This window comes from Oncorhynchus kisutch, linkage group LG4 (genome assembly GCF_002021735.2).
Source record: "Oncorhynchus kisutch isolate 150728-3 linkage group LG4, Okis_V2, whole genome shotgun sequence".
NCBI lineage: Eukaryota > Metazoa > Chordata > Actinopteri > Salmoniformes > Salmonidae > Oncorhynchus > Oncorhynchus kisutch.
Window position 1 is genome coordinate 4,194,510 of NC_034177.2, and position 20,756 is coordinate 4,215,265.

General features: G+C 44.5%; 1 protein-coding gene across 1 annotated transcript in view; it reads right to left on the reverse strand.

Annotated features, from left to right (window-relative positions):
- The window catches only part of LOC109885878 (sushi, nidogen and EGF-like domain-containing protein 1), an 88,963-nt gene that overhangs the window by 15,851 nt on the left and 52,356 nt on the right, over positions 1-20,756 (reverse strand). Inside the window, exons 16-27 of the mRNA XM_031822209.1 lie at positions 19,794-19,967; positions 19,234-19,347; positions 17,096-17,209; positions 16,408-16,521; positions 16,027-16,143; positions 15,055-15,149; positions 13,210-13,420; positions 12,394-12,577; positions 11,711-11,823; positions 10,215-10,493; positions 7,473-7,620; positions 6,330-6,400 (exon numbers count right to left, since the gene is read on the reverse strand). Coding sequence (XP_031678069.1) covers positions 6,330-6,400; positions 7,473-7,620; positions 10,215-10,493; positions 11,711-11,823; positions 12,394-12,577; positions 13,210-13,420; positions 15,055-15,149; positions 16,027-16,143; positions 16,408-16,521; positions 17,096-17,209; positions 19,234-19,347; positions 19,794-19,967 — 1,734 coding nt within the window. The remainder of the gene's footprint in view (positions 1-6,329; positions 6,401-7,472; positions 7,621-10,214; positions 10,494-11,710; positions 11,824-12,393; positions 12,578-13,209; positions 13,421-15,054; positions 15,150-16,026; positions 16,144-16,407; positions 16,522-17,095; positions 17,210-19,233; positions 19,348-19,793; positions 19,968-20,756) is intronic.

Here is a 20,756-nt window from a genome sequence, read left to right on the forward strand (position 1 = left end):
TGGCTGGTTATAGCTGGTTATAACAACACTTACTAGTGGCACCTGGCTGGTTATACCTGGTTATAACAACACTTACTAGTGCCACCTGGCTGGTTATACCTGGTCATACCTGGTTATAACAACACTTACTAGTGTCACCTGGCTGGTTATACCTGGTCATACCTGGTTATAACAGCACTTACTAGTGTCACCTGGCTGGTTATACCTGGTCATACCTGGTTATAACAACACTGGCCTTTCTAGGGAGTTTTTCCTAGCCACCGTGCTTCTACACCTGCATTGCTTGCTGTTTGGGGTTTTAGGCTGGGTTTCTGTACAGCACTTTGAGATATCAGCTGATGTACGAAGGGCTATATAAATAAATTTGATTTGATTTGATTTGACTTACTAGTGTCACCTGTCTGGTTATACCTGGTTATACCTGGTTATAATAACACTTACTAGTGTCACCTGGCTGGTTATACCTGGTTATAACAACACTTACTAGTGCCACCTGGCTGGTTATACCAGCACTTACTAGTGTCACCTGGCTGGTTATAGCTGGTTATACCTGGTTATAACAACACTTACTAGTGTCACCTGGCTGGTTATAACAACACTTACTAGTGTCACCTGGCTGGTTATACCTGGTTATAACAACACTTACTAGTCTCACCTGGCTGGTTATACCTGGTTATAACAACACTTACTAGTGCCACCTGGCTGGTTATACCTGGTTATAACAACACTTACTAGTGCCACCTGGCTGGTTATATCTGGTTATACCTGGTTATAACAACACTTACTAGTGTCACCTGGGTGGTAATACCTGGTTATACCTGGTTATAATAACACTTACTAGTGTCACCTGGCTGGTTATACCTGGTTATAACAACACTTACTAGTGCCATCTGGCTGGTTATACCTGGTTATAACAACACTTACTAGTGTCACCTGGCTGGTTATACCTGGTTATACCTGGTTATACCTGGTTATAACAACACTTACTAGTGCCACCTGGCTGGTTATACCTGGTTATAACAACACTTACTAGTGTCACCTGGCTGGTAATACCTGGTTATACCTGGTTATAATAACACTTACTAGTGTCACCTGGCTGGTTATACCTGTTTATACCTAGTTATAACAACACTTACTAGTGTCACCTGGCTGGTTATACCTCGTTATAACAACACTTACTAGTGTCACCTGGCTGGTTATACCTGGTTATAACAGCACTTACTAGTGTCACCTGGCTGGTTATAGCTGGTTATACCTGGTTATAACAACACTTACTAGTGTCACCTGGCTGGTTATACCAGCACTTACTAGTGTCACCTGGCTGGTTATAGCTGGTTATACCTGGTTATAACAACACTTACTAGTGTCACCTGGCTGGTTATAACAACACTTACTAGTGTCACCTGGCTGGTTATACCTGGTTATAACAACACTTACTAGTGCCACCTGGCTGGTTATACCAGCACTTACTAGTGTCACCTGGCTGGTTATAGCTGGTTATACCTGGTTATAACAACACTTACTAGTGTCACCTGGCTGGTTATAACAACACTTACTAGTGTCACCTGGCTGGTTATACCTGGTTATAACAACACTTACTAGTGTCACCTGGCTGGTTATACCTGGTTATAACAACACTTACTAGTGCCACCTGGCTGGTTATACCTGGTTATAACAACACTTACTAGTGTCACCTGGGTGGTAATACCTGGTTATACCTGGTTATAATAACACTTACTAGTGTCACCTGGCTGGTTATACCTGGTTATAACAACACTTACTAGTGCCATCTGGCTGGTTATACCTGGTTATAACAACACTTACTAGTGTCACCTGGCTGGTTATACCTGGTTATACCTGGTTATACCTGGTTATAACAACACTTACTAGTGCCACCTGGCTGGTTATACCTGGTTATAACAACACTTACTAGTGTCACCTGGCTGGTAATACCTGGTTATACCTGGTTATAATAACACTTACTAGTGTCACCTGGCTGGTTATACCTGTTTATACCTAGTTATAACAACACTTACTAGTGTCACCTGGCTGGTTATACCTCGTTATAACAACACTTACTAGTGTCACCTGGCTGGTTATACCTGGTTATAACAGCACTTACTAGTGTCACCTGGCTGGTTATAGCTGGTTATACCTGGTTATAACAACACTTACTAGTGTCACCTGGCTGGTTATACCAGCACTTACTAGTGTCACCTGGCTGGTTATAGCTGGTTATACCTGGTTATAACAACACTTACTAGTGTCACCTGGCTGGTTATAACAACACTTACTAGTGTCACCTGGCTGGTTATACCTGGTTATAACAACACTTACTAGCGCCACCTGGCTGGTTATACCAGCACTTACTAGTGACACCTGGCTGGTTATAGCTGGTTATACCTGGTTATAACAACACTTACTAGTGTCACCTGGCTGGTTATAACAACACTTACTAGTGTCACCTGGCTGGTTATACCTGGTTATAACAACACTTACTAGTGTCACCTGGCTGGTTATACCTGGTTATAACAACACTTACTAGTGCCACCTGGCTGGTTATACCTGGTTATAACAACACTTACTAGTGCCACCTGGCTGGTTATACCTGGTCATACCTGGTTATAACAACACTTACTAGTGTCACCTGGCTGGTTATACCTGGTCATACCTGGTTATAACAGCACTTACTAGTGTCACCTGGCTGGTTATACCTGGTCATACCTGGTTATAACAACACTGGCCTTTCTAGGGAGTTTTTCCTAGCCACCGTGCTTCTACACCTGCATTGCTTGCTGTTTGGGGTTTTAGGCTGGGTTTCTGTACAGCACTTTGAGATATCAGCTGATGTACGAAGGGCTATATAAATAAATTTGATTTGATTTGATTTGACTTACTAGTGTCACCTGTCTGGTTATACCTGGTTATACCTGGTTATAATAACACTTACTAGTGTCACCTGGCTGGTTATACCTGGTTATAACAACACTTACTAGTGCCACCTGGCTGGTTATACCAGCACTTACTAGTGTCACCTGGCTGGTTATAGCTGGTTATACCTGGTTATAACAACGCTTACTAGTGTCACCTGGCTGGTTATAACAACACTTACTAGTGTCACCTGGCTGGTTATACCTGGTTATAACAACACTTACTAGTCTCACCTGGCTGGTTATACCTGGTTATAACAACACTTACTAGTGCCACCTGGCTGGTTATACCTGGTTATAACAACACTTACTAGTGCCACCTGGCTGGTTATACCTGGTTATACCTGGTTATAACAACACTTACTAGTGTCACCTGGGTGGTAATACCTGGTTATACCTGGTTATAATAACACTTACTAGTGTCACCTGGCTGGTTATACCTGGTTATAACAACACTTACTAGTGCCATCTGGCTGGTTATACCTGGTTATAACAACACTTACTAGTGTCACCTGGCTGGTTATACCTGGTTATACCTGGTTATACCTGGTTATAACAACACTTACTAGTGCCACCTGGCTGGTTATACCTGGTTATAACAACACTTACTAGTGTCACCTGGCTGGTAATACCTGGTTATACCTGGTTATAATAACACTTACTAGTGTCACCTGGCTGGTTATACCTGTTTATACCTAGTTATAACAACACTTACTAGTGTCACCTGGCTGGTTATACCTCGTTATAACAACACTTACTAGTGTCACCTGGCTGGTTATACCTGGTTATAACAGCACTTACTAGTGTCACCTGGCTGGTTATAGCTGGTTATACCTGGTTATAACAACACTTACTAGTGTCACCTGGCTGGTTATACCAGCACTTACTAGTGTCACCTGGCTGGTTATAGCTGGTTATACCTGGTTATAACAACACTTACTAGTGTCACCTGGCTGGTTATAACAACACTTACTAGTGTCACCTGGCTGGTTATACCTGGTTATAACAACACTTACTAGTGCCACCTGGCTGGTTATACCAGCACTTACTAGTGTCACCTGGCTGGTTATAGCTGGTTATACCTGGTTATAACAACACTTACTAGTGTCACCTGGCTGGTTATAACAACACTTACTAGTGTCACCTGGCTGGTTATACCTGGTTATAACAACACTTACTAGTGTCACCTGGCTGGTTATACCTGGTTATAACAACACTTACTAGTGCCACCTGGCTGGTTATACCTGGTTATAACAACACTTACTAGTGTCACCTGGGTGGTAATACCTGGTTATACCTGGTTATAATAACACTTACTAGTGTCACCTGGCTGGTTATACCTGGTTATAACAACACTTACTAGTGCCATCTGGCTGGTTATACCTGGTTATAACAACACTTACTAGTGTCACCTGGCTGGTTATACCTGGTTATACCTGGTTATACCTGGTTATAACAACACTTACTAGTGCCACCTGGCTGGTTATACCTGGTTATAACAACACTTACTAGTGTCACCTGGCTGGTAATACCTGGTTATACCTGGTTATAATAACACTTACTAGTGTCACCTGGCTGGTTATACCTGTTTATACCTAGTTATAACAACACTTACTAGTGTCACCTGGCTGGTTATACCTCGTTATAACAACACTTACTAGTGTCACCTGGCTGGTTATACCTGGTTATAACAGCACTTACTAGTGTCACCTGGCTGGTTATAGCTGGTTATACCTGGTTATAACAACACTTACTAGTGTCACCTGGCTGGTTATACCAGCACTTACTAGTGTCACCTGGCTGGTTATAGCTGGTTATACCTGGTTATAACAACACTTACTAGTGTCACCTGGCTGGTTATAACAACACTTACTAGTGTCACCTGGCTGGTTATACCTGGTTATAACAACACTTACTAGCGCCACCTGGCTGGTTATACCAGCACTTACTAGTGACACCTGGCTGGTTATAGCTGGTTATACCTGGTTATAACAACACTTACTAGTGTCACCTGGCTGGTTATAACAACACTTACTAGTGTCACCTGGCTGGTTATACCTGGTTATAACAACACTTACTAGTGTCACCTGGCTGGTTATACCTGGTTATAACAACACTTACTAGTGCCACCTGGCTGGTTATACCTGGTTATAACAACACTTACTAGTGCCACCTGGCTGGTTATACCTGGTTATACCTGGTTATAACAACACTTACTAGTGTCACCTGGGTGGTAATACCTGGTTATACCTGGTTATAATAACACTTACTAGTGTCACCTGGCTGGTTATACCTGGTTATAACAACACTTACTAGTGCCATCTGGCTGGTTATACCTGGTTATACCTGGTTATAACAACACTTACTAGTGTCACCTGGCTGGTTATACCACTTACTAGTGTCACCTGGCTGGTAATACCTGGTTATAACAACACTTACTAGAGTCACATGGCTGGTTATACCTGGTTATACCTAGTTATAACAACACTTACTAGTGTCACCTGGCTGGTTATACCTGGTTATAACAACACTTACTAGTGCCACCTGGCTGGTTATACCTGGTTATACCTGGTTATAACAACACTTACTAGTGCCACCTGGCTGGTTATACCAGGTTATAACAACACTTACTAGTGTCACCTGGCTGGTTATACCTGGTTATAACAGCACTTACTAGTGCCACCTGGCTGGTTATACCTGGTTATAACAACACTTACTAGTGTCACCTGGCTGGTTATACCTGGTTATAACAACACTTACTAGTCTCACCTGGCTGGTTATACCTGGTTATAACGACACTTACTAGTGTCACCTGGCTGGTTATAACAACACTTACTAGTGTCACCTGGCTGGTTATACCTGGTTAAACCTGGTTAAACCTCATTATAACAACACTTACTAGTGCCACCTGGCTGGTTATACCTGGTTATACCTGGTTATACCTGGTTATAACAACACTTACTAGTGTCACCTGGCTGGTTATACCTGGTTATACCTGGTTATAACACTTACTAGTGCCACCTGGCTGGTTATACCTGGTTATAACAACACTTACTAGTGTCACCTGGCTGGTTATACCTGGTTATAACAGCACTTACTAGTGTCACCTGGCTGGTTATACCTGGTTAAACCTGGTTATACCTGGTTATAACAACACTTACTAGTGTCACCTGGCTGGTTATACCTGGTTATAACAACACTTACTAGTGCCACCTGGCTGGTTATACCTGGTTATAACAACACTTACTAGTGCCACCTGGCTGGTTATACCTGGTTATAACAACACTTACTAGTGTCACCTGGCTGGTTATAACAGCACTTACTAGTGCCACCTGGCTGGTTATACCTGGTTATAACAACACTTACTAGTGTCACCTGGCTGGTTATAACAACACTTACTAGTGCGGTGTCTGATGGCCTTTCTGAACTTAGCTGTTATCTTCCCTCTACCATCAATCAGCTCTGTGTATCTAGAAGAAAACAAACAAACAAAATGATGGTAAGCACTTTTACAGAGACTGACAGACAGACTGAAACAGACAGACAAATAGAGCCTGAGACAGACAGACAAATCGAGCCTGAGACAGACAGACAAATAGAGCCTGAGATAATTAACCTTGAATTGTCTCTTTTAACACTAAATAGGTAGGTTTCAACTCAGCATTCCAATATATTTCTGCAATAAGTGTGAAACACTGCTCTCTAGTGTCTTATTCTTAGTGATAGTTTGAGACAAAAACCAACACCGCAGTACAGGGCTTGTAAAACATTTACCCAACCCACTATACAACCAGCCCAATGCTGGTTGGTGGCCTACCCGGACATCTCTTCAGAGTGCTCTATCTCCCCAGTCACCCCCAGGTCCTGAGTGAGTCCCTCCCTCCCTCCCTCCCGGGCATCTCTTCAGAGTGCTCTATCTCCCCAGTCACCCCCAGGTCCTGAGTGAGTCCCTCCCTCCCTCCCTCCCGGGCATCTCTTCAGAGTGCTCTATCTCCCCAGTCACCCCCAGGTCCTGAGTGAGTCCCTCCCTCCCTCCCGGACATCTCTTCAGAGTGCTCTATCTCCCCAGTCACCCCCAGGTCCTGAGTGAGTCCCTCCCTCCCTCCCGGGCATCTCTTCAGAGTGCTCTATCTCCCCAGTCACCCCCAGGTCCTGAGTGAGTCCCTCCTTCCCTCCCTCCCGAGCATCTCTTCAGAGTGCTCTATCTCCCCAGTCACCCCCAGGTCCTGAGTGAGTCCCTCCCTCCCTCCCGGACATCTCTTCAGAGTGCTCTATCTCCCCAGTCACCCCCAGGTCCTGAGTGAGTCCCTCCCTCCCTCCTGGGCATCTCTTCAGAGTGCTCTATCTCCCCAGTCACCCCCAGGTCCTGAGTGAGTCCCTCCTTCCCTCCCGGGCATCTCTTCAGAGTGCTCTATCTCCCCAGTCACCCCTAGGTCCTGAGTGAGTCCCTCCCTCCCTCCCTCCCGGGCATCTCTTCAGAGTGCTCTATCTCCCCAGTCACCCCTAGGTCCTGAGTGAGTCTCCCTCCCTCCCTCCTCTTACCTGGGCATCTCTTCAGAGAGCTCTCTCTCTCCAGCCACCCCTAGGTCCTGAGGTTCAGACGGGGCTAGCGTATGACTCACAGGGGTTCCCTGGCCCACGACAGACGGTCTCCCCCTCGTCCTCCCTCCCCATCGTTCCTCCATCGATACTGGTGATTCAGAGGAAACAGAACAAAGAGAAAAAGATGGATTACAGTTGTTGTTGTTATTTGTGAGAGCCCAAGGTAAAGTTCATTGATCATGATCATAGATAATAGAGAAATCAATTTAATCAAATATATTTTTATAAAGCCCCTTTTTTTATATCAGCAGTTGTCACAAAGAGCTTTACAGATACCAGCCTAAAACCCCAAAGAGCTTTACAGATACCCAGCCTAAAACCCCAAAGAGCTTTACAGATACCCAGCCTAAAACCACAAATTGCTTTACAGATACCCAGCCTAAAACCCCAAAGAGCTTTACAGATACCCAGCCTAAAACCCCAAAGAGCTTTACAGATACCCAGCCTAAAACCCCAAAGAGCTTTACAGATACCCAGCCTAAAACCCCAAAGAGCTTTACAGATACCCAGCCTAAAACCCCAAAGAGCTTTACAGATACCCAGCCTAAAACCACAAAGTGCTTTACAGATACCCAGCCTAAAACCCCAAAGTGCTTTACAGATACCCAGCCTAAAACCACAAAGTGCTTTACAGATACCCAGCCTAAAACCACAAAGAGCTTTACAGATACCCAGCCTAAAACCCCAAAGAGCTTTACAGATACCCAGCCTAAAACCCCAAAGAGCTTTACAGATACCCAGCCTAAAACCACAAAGTGCTTTACAGATACCCAGCCTAAAACCCCAAAGAGCTTTACAGATACCCAGCCTAAAACCACAAAGTGCTTTACAGATACCCAGCCTAAAACCCCAAAGAGCTTTACAGATACCCAGCCTAAAACCCCAAAGTGCTTTACAGATACCCAGTGTAAAACCACAAAGTGCTTTACAGATACCCAGCCTAAAACCCCAAAGTGCTTTACAGATACCCAGCCTAAAACCACAAAGTGCTTTACAGATACCCAGCCTAAAACCACAAAGAGCTTTACAGATACCCAGCCCAAAACCACAAAGAGCTTTACAGATACCCAGCCTAAAACCACAGAGAGCTTTACAGATACCCAGCCTAAAACCACAAAGTGCTTTACAGATACCCAGCCTAAAACCCCAGAGAGATTTACAGATACCCAGCCTAAAACCCCAGAGAGCTTTACAGATACCCAGCCTAAAACCACAAAGAGCTTTACAGATACCCAGCTTAAAACCCCAAAGAGCTTTACAGATACCCAGCCCAAAACCCCAAAGAGCTTTACAGATACCCAGCCTAAAACCCCAGAGAGCTTTACAGATACCCAGCCTAAAACCCCAAAGAGCTTTACAGATACCCAGCCTAAAACCCCAAAGAGCTTTACAGATACCCAGCCTAAAACCCCAAAGAGCTTTACAGATACCCAGCCTAAAACCACAAAGTGCTTTACCGATACCCAGCCTAAAACCACAAAGAGCTTTACAGATACCCAGCCTAAAACCCCAAAGAGCTTTACAGATACCCAGCCTAAAACCCCAAAGAGCTTTACAGATACCCAGCCTAAAACCCCAAAGAGCTTTACAGATACCCAGCCTAAAACCCCAAAGAGCTTTACAGATACCCAGCCTAAAACCACAAAGTGCTTTACAGATACCCAGCCTAAAACCCCAAAGTGCTTTACAGATACCCAGCCTAAAACCACAAAGTGCTTTACAGATACCCAGCCTAAAACCACAAAGAGCTTTACAGATACCCAGACTAAAACCCCAAAGAGCTTTACAGATACCCAGCCTAAAACCCCAAAGAGCTTTACAGATACCCAGCCTAAAACCACAAAGTGCTTTACAGATACCCAGCCTAAAACCCCAAAGTGCTTTACAGATACCCAGCCTAAAACCACAAAGTGCTTTACAGATACCCAGCCTAAAACCCCAAAGTGCTTTACAGATACCCAGCCTAAAACCACAAAGTGCTTTACAGATACCCAGCCTAAAACCACAAAGAGCTTTACAGATACCCAGCCCAAAACCACAAAGAGCTTTACAGATACACAGCCTAAAACCACAGAGAGCTTTACAGATACCCAGCCTAAAACCACAAAGTGCTTTACAGATACCCAGCCTAAAACCCCAGAGAGATTTACAGATACCCAGCCTAAAACCCCAGAGAGCTTTACAGATACCCAGCCTAAAACCACAAAGAGCTTTACAGATACCCAGCTGAAAACCACAAAGAGCTTTACAGATACCCAGCCTAAAGCCACAAAGAGCTTTACAGATACCAGCCTAAAACCCCAAAGAGCTTTACAGTTACCCAGCCTAAAACCCCAAAGAGCTTTACAGATACCCAGCCTAAAACCCCAGAGAGCTTTACAGATACCCAGCCTAAAACCACAAAGAGCTTTACAGATACCCAGCCTACAACCACAAAGACCAAGCAGAAGCACAGTGGCTAGGAAAAACTCCCTAGAAGTCAGGAACCTAGGAAGAAACCTAGAGAGGAACCAGACTCAGAGGGCTTTCTAGTCCAGAGGACTGAAACAGACAAAAAAGACAGTCCCAGATCGTAAAAGTTTTTGAGTTGATTCCTGTCTCATTCTGGTGTGTCCCCCAGAGTAATCACAATGTGAAATCTCAGTCCTATAGAAATGGTTATAGTGCGAACAGAACACTCACATGTGGTGAAGGCCAGGTGCTGTGGTACGCTGTGAATCTGTTCCTGTCCCGTGTTCCTAACAGCCATGAGAGCTAGGTGGTAGTGCTGTCCCGGAGAAAGCTCTCTCAGGTTATACGTCTCTAACTTCCCATTGGGTAGGAAGCGACTCCGGGTGCTCAGGCCTCGTGTCACATTGACCACGAAGCCGTCTGGCAGGTTCCTGGGATGGTGGTCCCACGTCACCAGGGCAGAGTTGGAGGTCACATGTGCCAAAGACAGGTTCTGAGGGGGGAGGGGCCCTACGGGGAAGGGGGGGGGGGTGGTCAATGTCATCAGGATAGCCAGAACAGAACAGAACAGTACTCAATAACCATAGTTTACTCATCACATTTTCTTAATTAATCAGTTATACTTGATTTGAGATGGTCAAAGTTTTCAGGATGGGATAAATTCAGGATAGATTCAATTCAGGATGGGATAAATTGAGGAGAAACTCACAATAAACAAGGGATGCATTTCTAACTATGTTACACCAGCACAGAGAGGGTATGCAGTCTATAGTTTAACTCTCTGTACAGTCTATAGTTTAATTCTCTGTACAGTCTATAGTTTAACTCTCTATACAGTCTATAGTTTAACTCTCTGTTTTAAAAATAAATAAATAATTTGACCTTTATTTAACTAGTCAAGTCAGTTAAGAACAAATTCTTATTTTCGATGACGGTCTAGGAACAGTGGGTTAACTGCCTGTTCAGGGGCAGAATGACAGATTTGTACCTTGTCAACTCAGGGGTTTGAACTTGCAACCTTTACTAGTCCAACGCTCTAACCACTAGGCTACCCTGCCACCCCGTTAAACTATACAGTCTATAGTTTAACTCTCTATACAGTCTATAGTTTAACTCTATAGAGTCAGTCTATAGTTTAACTCTCTATACAGTCTATAGTTTAACTCTCTATAGAGTCAGTCTATAGTTTAACTCTCTATACAGTCTATAGTTTAACTCTCTGTACAGTCTATAGTTTAACTCTCTGTACAGACTACAGCAGTTTTCTAATTTGAGCGGCCATGTTAAGGTGTCTCGTCTCCAGGTTATTTGATTTGTTTGGTGGACTAGGACTATGGGGATTTTTCCAGACGCTTAACAAATGCATAGTGTATTATTGAGGTTCATTGAGCTTCTACATCTGCATTGCTTGCTATTGTGGTGTGATGTAGTCTCTAGAATGTAGTCTCAGTGATGTAGTCAGTCTCAGTGATATAATCTCCACCCGGCACAGCCAGAAGAGGACTGGCCACCCCTCAGAGCCTGGTTCCTCTCTAGGTTTCTTCCTAGGTTCTGGCCTTTTCTAGGGAGTTTTTCCTAGCCGCCGTGCTTCTACACCTGCATTGCTTGCTGTTTGGGGGTTTTAGGCTGGGTTTCTGTACAGCACTTTGAGACATCAGCTGATGTACGAAGGGCTTTATAAATAACATTTGATTTGATTGATTGACGTATGAAACATGATGCCATACGTGTCCAGATTTGCAGCGGTCCAGCAGAGTGACTGGTGGACGGCGACTCGTCTGGTCTGATACCACTCTGAGTTAGAACGTCCACCGTGTACATCTGACCAGGGAGCAGAGAGCTGAAGGGGAGAGAAACACAAACAAATAGATATGGCTGGAGGAAATGACAACAGGTATACACTGCCACCAAGTGGTCAAAATTGGCATTGCAGTCTGTGACCCTCAGGACACACTGATAGTAATTCAAGTAGAGAAAATACTCATTGGGACTCTGAAGAGATGCCCAGGTAAGAGAGGAGGGAGGGAGGGAAGGAAGGAAGGAAGGAAGGAAGGAAGGAGGGAGGGAGGGAGGGAGGGAGGGAGGGAGGGAGGGAAGGAAGGAAGGAAGGAAGGAAGGAAGGAAGGAAGGAAGGAAGGAAGGAAGGAAGGAAGGAAGGAAGGAAGGAAGGAAGGAAGGAAGGAAGGAAGGAAGGAAGGAAGGAAGGAAGGAAGGAAGGAAGGAAGGAAGGAAGGAAGGAAGGAAGGAAGGAAGGAAGGAAGGAAGGAAGGAAGGAAGGAAGGAAGGAAGGAAGGAGGGAGTCTCATTGGGATTCCTTTACGTCCAGCTGTTTCTTTCCCCACGAGAGTCCCGGGTTCCATACCTGAATGCATACTCCGTGGTACTGGTGTTGACCAGGGCGGTTCCATACCTGAATGCGTACTCCGTGGTACTGGTGTTGACCAGGGCGGTACGAGATCCACTGTCGTCTGAGGGGACCAGGGAGAGGCGCACCTGGCTGACAGCTGCGTGATGAGCAGCCTGCAGCAGCCACCTCAGCCATACCTGGGAGGACGATACGTTGACAACCTGCAGCTGGTCCACCCGCCGCGGCCCTGACACACAGAGAGAGAGAGAGAGAGAGAGAGAGAGAGAGAGAGAGAGAGAGAGAGAGAGAGAGAGAGAGAGAGAGAGAGAGAGACACGCACAGGTCAATTAACAAACACACACACACACACACATTTTAAATACTTTATTTGAATCCACAAATCACATTACCTCAGGACGGATTAAAAACATGTCAAAGGTTTTGGATACAAGGACACTTGAGGATACATAGAGGTGCACACACACACACACACACACACACACACACACACACACACGTGCGCGCACACACACACGTCAATTGTAAACACACACACACACGTCAATTGTAACACACACACACACACACACATACACGCACACACACACACACACACACACACACAACCACACACACACACTTTGGTAAGTCACACAGATATGAATTAGCACATACAGAGCGTGTTTACACAGGCAGCCCAATTCTGCTATTATTTCCACAAACTGGTCTTTTGACCAATCAGATCAACGCTGAATAAGATCTGATGTGGTCAAAATAACAAACTAGTGGAAAACGATATCAGAGCCTGTGTAAACAGCCTTGTTTCATCGACACACATAACAAACGAACGTCATCTGAACAGAGCAGTGCGCCACTCACGGGTGCGTATGAGAGCGATGGCTGGCTGGCTGATGTCGTTGCTGTTGGTGTTTCGTTTCACTGAGAACGTAGAGATGTTGTATAGCAGGCCGGGCACCAGGCCCTGCAGCTGATAGGTGGACTGCTTCTTGTCCAGGAAGTCGGTCTTCCTGGTTCCGCTGCCACGGCCCGGGAGACCCAGAGGGGCGTAGGTCACAGCGAAGCCACTGAACTATAGGTGTTGAAGGTTACAGGCTCCGGCTCAAATGGCACCCTATTAGCCTATATAGTGCACTACTTTAGACCAGAGCCCTATGGCACCCTTTTCCCTATATAGTACACTACTTTAGACTCGAGCCCTATGGCACCCTATTCCCTATATAGTGCACTACATTAGACCAGAGCCCTATTCTATATATAGTGCACTACTTTAGACCAGAGCCCTATTCCCTATATAGTGCACTACATTAGACCAGAGCCCTATTCTATATATAGTGCACTACTTTAGACCAGAGCCCTATTCCCAATATAGTGCACTACATTAGACCAGAGCCCTATTCCCTATATAGTGCACTACTTTAGACCAGAGCCCTATGGCACCCTATTCCCTATATAGTACACTACTTTAGACCAGAGCCCTATTCCCTATATAGTGCACTACTTTAGACCAGAGCCCTATTCCCTATATAGTGCACTACTTTAGACTAGAGCCCTATTCACTATATAGTGCACTACTTTAGACCAGAGCCCTATGGCACCTTATTCCCTATATAGTACACTACTTTAGACTAGAACCCTATATATATATATACATTTGAGATGTATAGACAGACTTGCTGCAGGAGCGATACATCTGTTTCAGGTCTGGATGAATACATGCTGTTGATAGTGATATGAATGTGACATGAATGTGATATGAATGGGATATGAATGGGATATGAATGTGATATGAATGTGATATGCATGTGATATGAATGTGATATGAATGGGATATGAATGTGATATGAATGGGATATGAATGGGATATGAATGGGATATGAATGGGATCTGAATGTGATATGAATGTGATATGAATGGGATCTGAATGTGATATGAATGGGATATGAATGTGATACGCATATGATATGAATGGGATATGAATGTGACATGAATGGGATATGAATGTGACATGAATGGGATATGAATGGGATATGAATGGGATATGAATGGGATCTGAATGTGATATGAATGTGATATGAATGGGATCTGAATGTGATATGAATGTGATATGAATGGGATCTGAATGTGATATGAATGGGATATGAATGTGATATGAATGGGATATGAATGTGATATGAATGTGATATGAATGGGATCTGAATGTGATATGAATGGGATATGAATGTGATATGCATATGATATGAATGGGATATGAATGGGATCTGAATGTGATATGAATGTGATATGAATGGGATCTGAATGTGATATGAATGTGATATGAATGTGATATGAATGTGACATGAATGTGATATGAATGTGATATGAATGTGATATGAATGGGATATGCATATGATATGAATGGGATATGAATGTGATATGCATATGATATGAATGGGATATGAATGTGATATGCATATGATATGAATGGGATATGCATATGATATGAATGGGATATGAATGTGACATGAATGTGATATGAATGGGATCTGAATGGGATCTGAATGTGATATGAATGGGATATGAATGTGACATGAATGTGATCGCTGTGCTGTGAATGAACTGTACTGTTTGAATCATCTGTGTGTTTAAATGTCAGACTGTCCTTCTTGGTCAGGTATTTTGACCTCAATGGGACTTCCTGGTTAAAGAAATTGAAATTAAACTGACCAGGCTCTGAGAGGAAGGGGCCGGCAGGTCCCAGTGCAGCTCCACCTCATCCTCCTCCACCCGTAATACATGCAGACCAGAGGGAGGCAACAGGTCTGGGAACAGTGTTTAAGAAGAGCCGGTTATTAACACCACAACTTACTGCAGCTCAGCCAATAAGGTATAAAACATGGTTCTTAGTGGATAAGGAAATTCAATTAGTAATTGATTGATTCATCGATAGATTCATTCGATTCAAAGTTAAATTGATGGGTTCCCTTGAATTATACCACGTAAAGATAGCGAATAGAACCGAATGCGATTCAGACTCACCTCTCTCACGGTCCTTGCCTGTGTGCGAATAGAACCGAATGCGATTCAGACTCACCTCTCTCACAGTCTTTGCCTGTGTGCGAATAGAACCGAATGCGATTCAGACTCACCTCTCTCACGGTCCTTGCCTGTGTGCGAATAGAACCGAATGCGATTCAGACTCACCTCTCTCACAGTCCTTGCCTGTGTGCGAATAGAACCGAATGCGATTCAGACTCACCTCTCTCACAGTCCTTGCCTGTGTGCGAATAGAACCGAATGCGATTCAGACTCACCTCTCTCACGGTCCTTGCCTGTGTGCGAATAGAACCGAATGCGATTCAGACTCACCTCTCTCACGGTCCTTGCCTGTGTGCGAATAGAACCGAATGCGATTCAGACTCACCTCTCTCACAGTCCTTGCCTGTGTGCGAATAGAACCGAATGCGATTCAGACTCACCTCTCTCACAGTCCTTGCCTGTGTGCGAATAGAACCGAATGCGATTCAGACTCACCTCTCTCACGGTCCTTGCCTGTGTGCGAATAGAACCGAATGCGATTCAGACTCACCTCTCTCACGGTCCTTGCCTGTGTGCGAATAGAACCGAATGCGATTCAGACTCACCTCTCTCACGGTCCTTGCCTGTGTGCGAATAGAACCGAATGCGATTCAGACTCACCTCTCTCACAGTCCTTGCCTGTGTGACCCACTCTGCAAGTACAGCTGTAGTTCCCTCTCCTGTTGCTCTGGCAGAGACCTCTGTTCCCACACGGCTGCAGTACACAGGGATTGTCCACTAGGGGGAGACAGAGACCAGGTATCACCAGGATGTGCTCTGTTCTGTTCATCACAACAGACTGATGAGGCAGTTGTGGCGTCCCAGTGTCATTCCATTCCATTGCATTTAAAAAGCGCTGGATTGTCTGGCGTGAGTTTCCATCATATTCCTCACACCAGTCCGTCCGTTCCTTTTAAATCCACGACGGTCGACCGAGTGCGGCACACTTCTGGAGGGAAAAAAAAGGGGTGTGGAAACAGGATACGGTTGAGTTCTACTCACACGACTGACAACGATCCCCGAAGAAACCTTCTTTACAGACACACAGGTGGTTTCGCCTGTAGCCACGACACACGCCGCCGTTCAGACAGAGGCTGGACTCACACCCGTCCTGCTCTGGAGACACAACGTCTCCACACACAGGAGAACCAGTCAGGCGGGGTTACTATGGTTACAGCTCACCTGTACGTAGGGCCCTCGACGCCATGTCGACGACAACAACAACAAAAATAGAGTTGGGGTTTAACTTAAGGGTTATTATGAATGATGATCCCAGATCAGTTCATGCTTTAGATCATAATGGATAGGTCGACATGGACACGGGGGGGGGGGGGGGGGGGTGGCACCTGATTCCAGATCAGTTCGGGCTTTAGATCATAATGGATAGGTCGATATGGACCCGGGGGCGGGCACCTGATCCCAGATCAGTTCGGGCTTTAGATCATAATGGATAGGTCGATATGGACACGGGGGGGGGGGTGGCACCTGATTCCAGATCAGTTCGGGCTTTAGATCATAATGGATAGGTCGATATGGACCCGGGGGCGGGCACCTGATCCCAGATCAGTTCGGGCTTTAGATCATAATGGATAGGTCGATATGGACACGGGGGGGGGGGGGAGGCACAGTTCAGGCTTTAGATTATAATGGATAGGTCGACATGAGAAAAGTGAGTGAATGTTGCCTGTACCTATTTCACAGTCTCGTCCCATGAAACCCTGCTGGCAGTGACAGTAGTAGGATCCAGGCTGATCCTCACAGGTTCCTCCGTGCTTACAGGGCTCCGACGCACACTCATCCACATCTGGTAGGGGCGTTAACACACACACACACACACACACACACACACACACACACACACACACACACACACACACACACACACACACACACACACACACACACACACACACACAGATGACATCATATCAATGGGTTAATGGCTTAGGTCTACAGTAAAAACAAGGTGTGAGAGGTGTAGTATATCTGTAGTAGAGGTGTAGTATATCTGTAGTAGAGGTGTAGTATATCTGTAGTGGTGTAGTAGAGATGTAGTATATCTGTAGTGGTGTAGTAGAGATGTAGTATATCTGTAGTAGAGATGTAGTATATCTGTAGTAGAGGTGTAGTATATCTGTAGTAGAGGTGTAGTATATCTGTAGTGGTGTAGTAGAGATGTAGTATATCTGTAGTAGAGATGTAGTATATCTGTAGTAGAGGTGTAGTATATCTGTAGTAGAGTTGTCGTATAGTTGTAGTATAATTGTAGCATAGTTGTAAAAGAGTTGTAGTATATCTGTAGTAGTGTAGTAGAGATGTAGTATATCTGTAGTAGAGGTGTAGTAGAGGTGTAATAGAGGTGTAGTATATCTGTAGTAGAGGTGTAGTATATCTGTAGTAGAGGTGTAGTAGAGGTGTAATAGAGGTGTAGTATATCTGTAGTAGAGATGTAGTATATCTGTAGTAGAGATGTAGTATATCTGTAGTAGAGGTGTAGTAGAGGTGTAGTATATCTGTAGTAGAGTTGTAGTATATCTGTAGTAGAGATGTAGTATATCTGTAGTAGAGGTGTAGTATATCTGTAGTAGAGGTGTAGTATATCTGTAGTGGTGTAGTAGAGATGTAGTATATCTGTAGTAGAGGTGTAGTATATCTGTAGTGGTGTAGTAGAGATGTAGTATATCTGTAGTAGAGATGTAGTATATCTGTAGTAGAGGTGTAGTATATCTGTAGTAGAGGTGTAGTATATCTGTAGTAGAGGTGTAGTATATCTGTAGTGGTGTAGTAGAGATGTAGTATATCTGTAGTAGAGATGTAGTATATCTGTAGTAGAGATGTAGTATATCTGTAGTAGAGGTGTAGTATATCTGTAGTAGAGTTGTAGTATATCTGTAGTAGAGATGTAGTATATCTGTAGTAGAGGTGTAGTATATCTGTAGTAGAGGTGTAGTATATCTGTAGTGGTGTAATAGAGATGTAGTATATCTGTAGTAGAGATGTAGTATATCTGTAGTAGAGGTGTAGTATATCTGTAGTAGAGTTGTCGTATAGTTGTAGTATAATTGTAGCATAGTTGTAAAAGAGTTGTAGTATATCTGTAGTAGTGTAGTAGAGATGTAGTATATCTGTAGTAGAGGTGTAGTAGAGGTGTAATAGAGGTGTAGTAGAGATGTAGTAGAGGTGTAGTAGATGTGTAGTAGAGGAGTAATAGATGTGTAGTAGAGATGTAGTATATCTGTAGTAGAGTTGTAGTATATCTGTAGTAGATGTGTAGTATATCTGTAGTAGAGGTGTAGTAGATGTGTAGTATATCTGTAGTAGAGGTGTAGTAGAGGTGTAGTAGAGATGTAATAGAGTTGTAGTAGAGATGTAATAGAGTTGTAGTATATCTGTAGTAGAGGTGTAGTAGAGGTGTAGTAGAGATGTAATAGAGTTGTAGTAGAGATGTAGTAGAGGTGTAGTATATCTGTAGTGGTGTAGTAGAGTTGTAGTAGAGATGTAGTAGAGTTGTAGTATATCTGTAGTAGAGGTGTAGTAGAGGTGTAGTAGAGATGTAATAGAGTTGTAGTAGAGATGTAGTAGAGGTGTAGTATATCTGTAGTGGTGTAGTAGAGTTGTAGTAGAGATGTAGTAGAGTTGTAGTATATCTGTAGTGGTGTAGTAGATGTGTAGTATATCTGTAGTAGAGGTGTAGTATATCTGTAGTGGTGTAGTAGAGTTGTAGTAGAGATGTAGTAGAGTTGTAGTATATCTGTAGTGGAGGTGTAGTAGATGTGTAGTATGTCTGTAGTAGAGGTGTAGTAGATGTGTAGTAGAGGTGTAGTCTACCTGTCTGGCAGTGGTTTCCACTGAAGCCTTGGTCACATGCACACTGGTAGGTCGCCACCCTGTCCCGACATGTCCCTCCATTCAGACAAGGCTGGGACAAACACTCGTTGATCTCTGGGACAAGTGACCAATCAATCAAACATTTGAGTACAGTGAACCAAACATGCCAATATAGACCTCTAGTTTTAATTCAGCATCCGTCTTCTGTATCTCTACCTACCAACACAGTCTTGATTTTTATCACAGGGAAGATCAACTGTCCTAATTAAACCTCTATCTTTCTCTGACAATGTAATATCCGTTAGCGTCTGGCTCTCTGCTGGGAACACTAAGTCAACGACTGACTGTGTGTTGTTTACAAACCCCATGAATAGTTACAGTGAAGACCAATGAAAGACCCGTAACACTACACACACACACACTACACACTACACACTACACACACACACACACACACACACACACACACACACACACACACACACACACACACACACACACACACACACACACACACACACACACACACACAAACGTGTTGTGTATTACTGCATACAGACCCTGGCAGACAGGAGGTTGGCTCCAGGCCCCCTGCCCCCCACAGATGCTCTGGGTGGCCCTGGGCATGGGGGTGTATCCTGGGTGGCACACGTACAGCGCCATGGAGCCTGGCAACGTAGAGGAGAACTGGAGCTCTGCATGCTTCACCTGCAGGGGGGGACCACAGTCCAGGTCTGGAAGACATAGAGACAGGACAACACAGCTACATGGTTACACAGTCCAGGTCTGGAAGACATAGAGACAGGACAACACAGCTACATGGTTACACAGTCCAGGTCTGGAAGACATAGAGACAGGACAACACAGCTACATGGTTACACAGTCCAGGTCTGGAAGACAGAAAGACAGGACAACACAGCTACATGGTTACACAGTCCAGGTCTGGAAGACATAGAGACAGGACAACACAGCTACATGGTTACACAGTCCAGGTCTGGAAGACAGAGAGACAGGACAACACAGCTACATGGTTACACAGTCCAGGTCTGGAAGACATAGAGACAGGACAACACAGCTACATGGTTACACAGTCCAGGTCTGGAAGACATAGAGACACGACAACACAGCTACATGGTTACACAGTCCAGGTCTGGAAGACATAGAGACAGGACAACACAGCTACATGGTTACACAGTCCAGGTCTGGAAGACAGAGAGACAGGACAACACAGCTACATGGTTACACAGTCCAGGTCTGGAAGACATAGAGACAGGACAACACAGCTACATGGTTACACAGTCCAGGTCTGGAAGACATAGAGACAGGACAACGCAGCTACATGGTTACACAGTCCAGGTCTGGAAGACAGAGAGACAGGACAACACAGCTACATGGTTGCAGAACGAAACAGTGGCAAGATCAACCAATCACCGACTGAGACGTAAATAAGAGGATGATCTATCCTCCACTATAATGACAGTCATAGTAACAGAGACGTGACCCACTATAATGACAGTCATAGT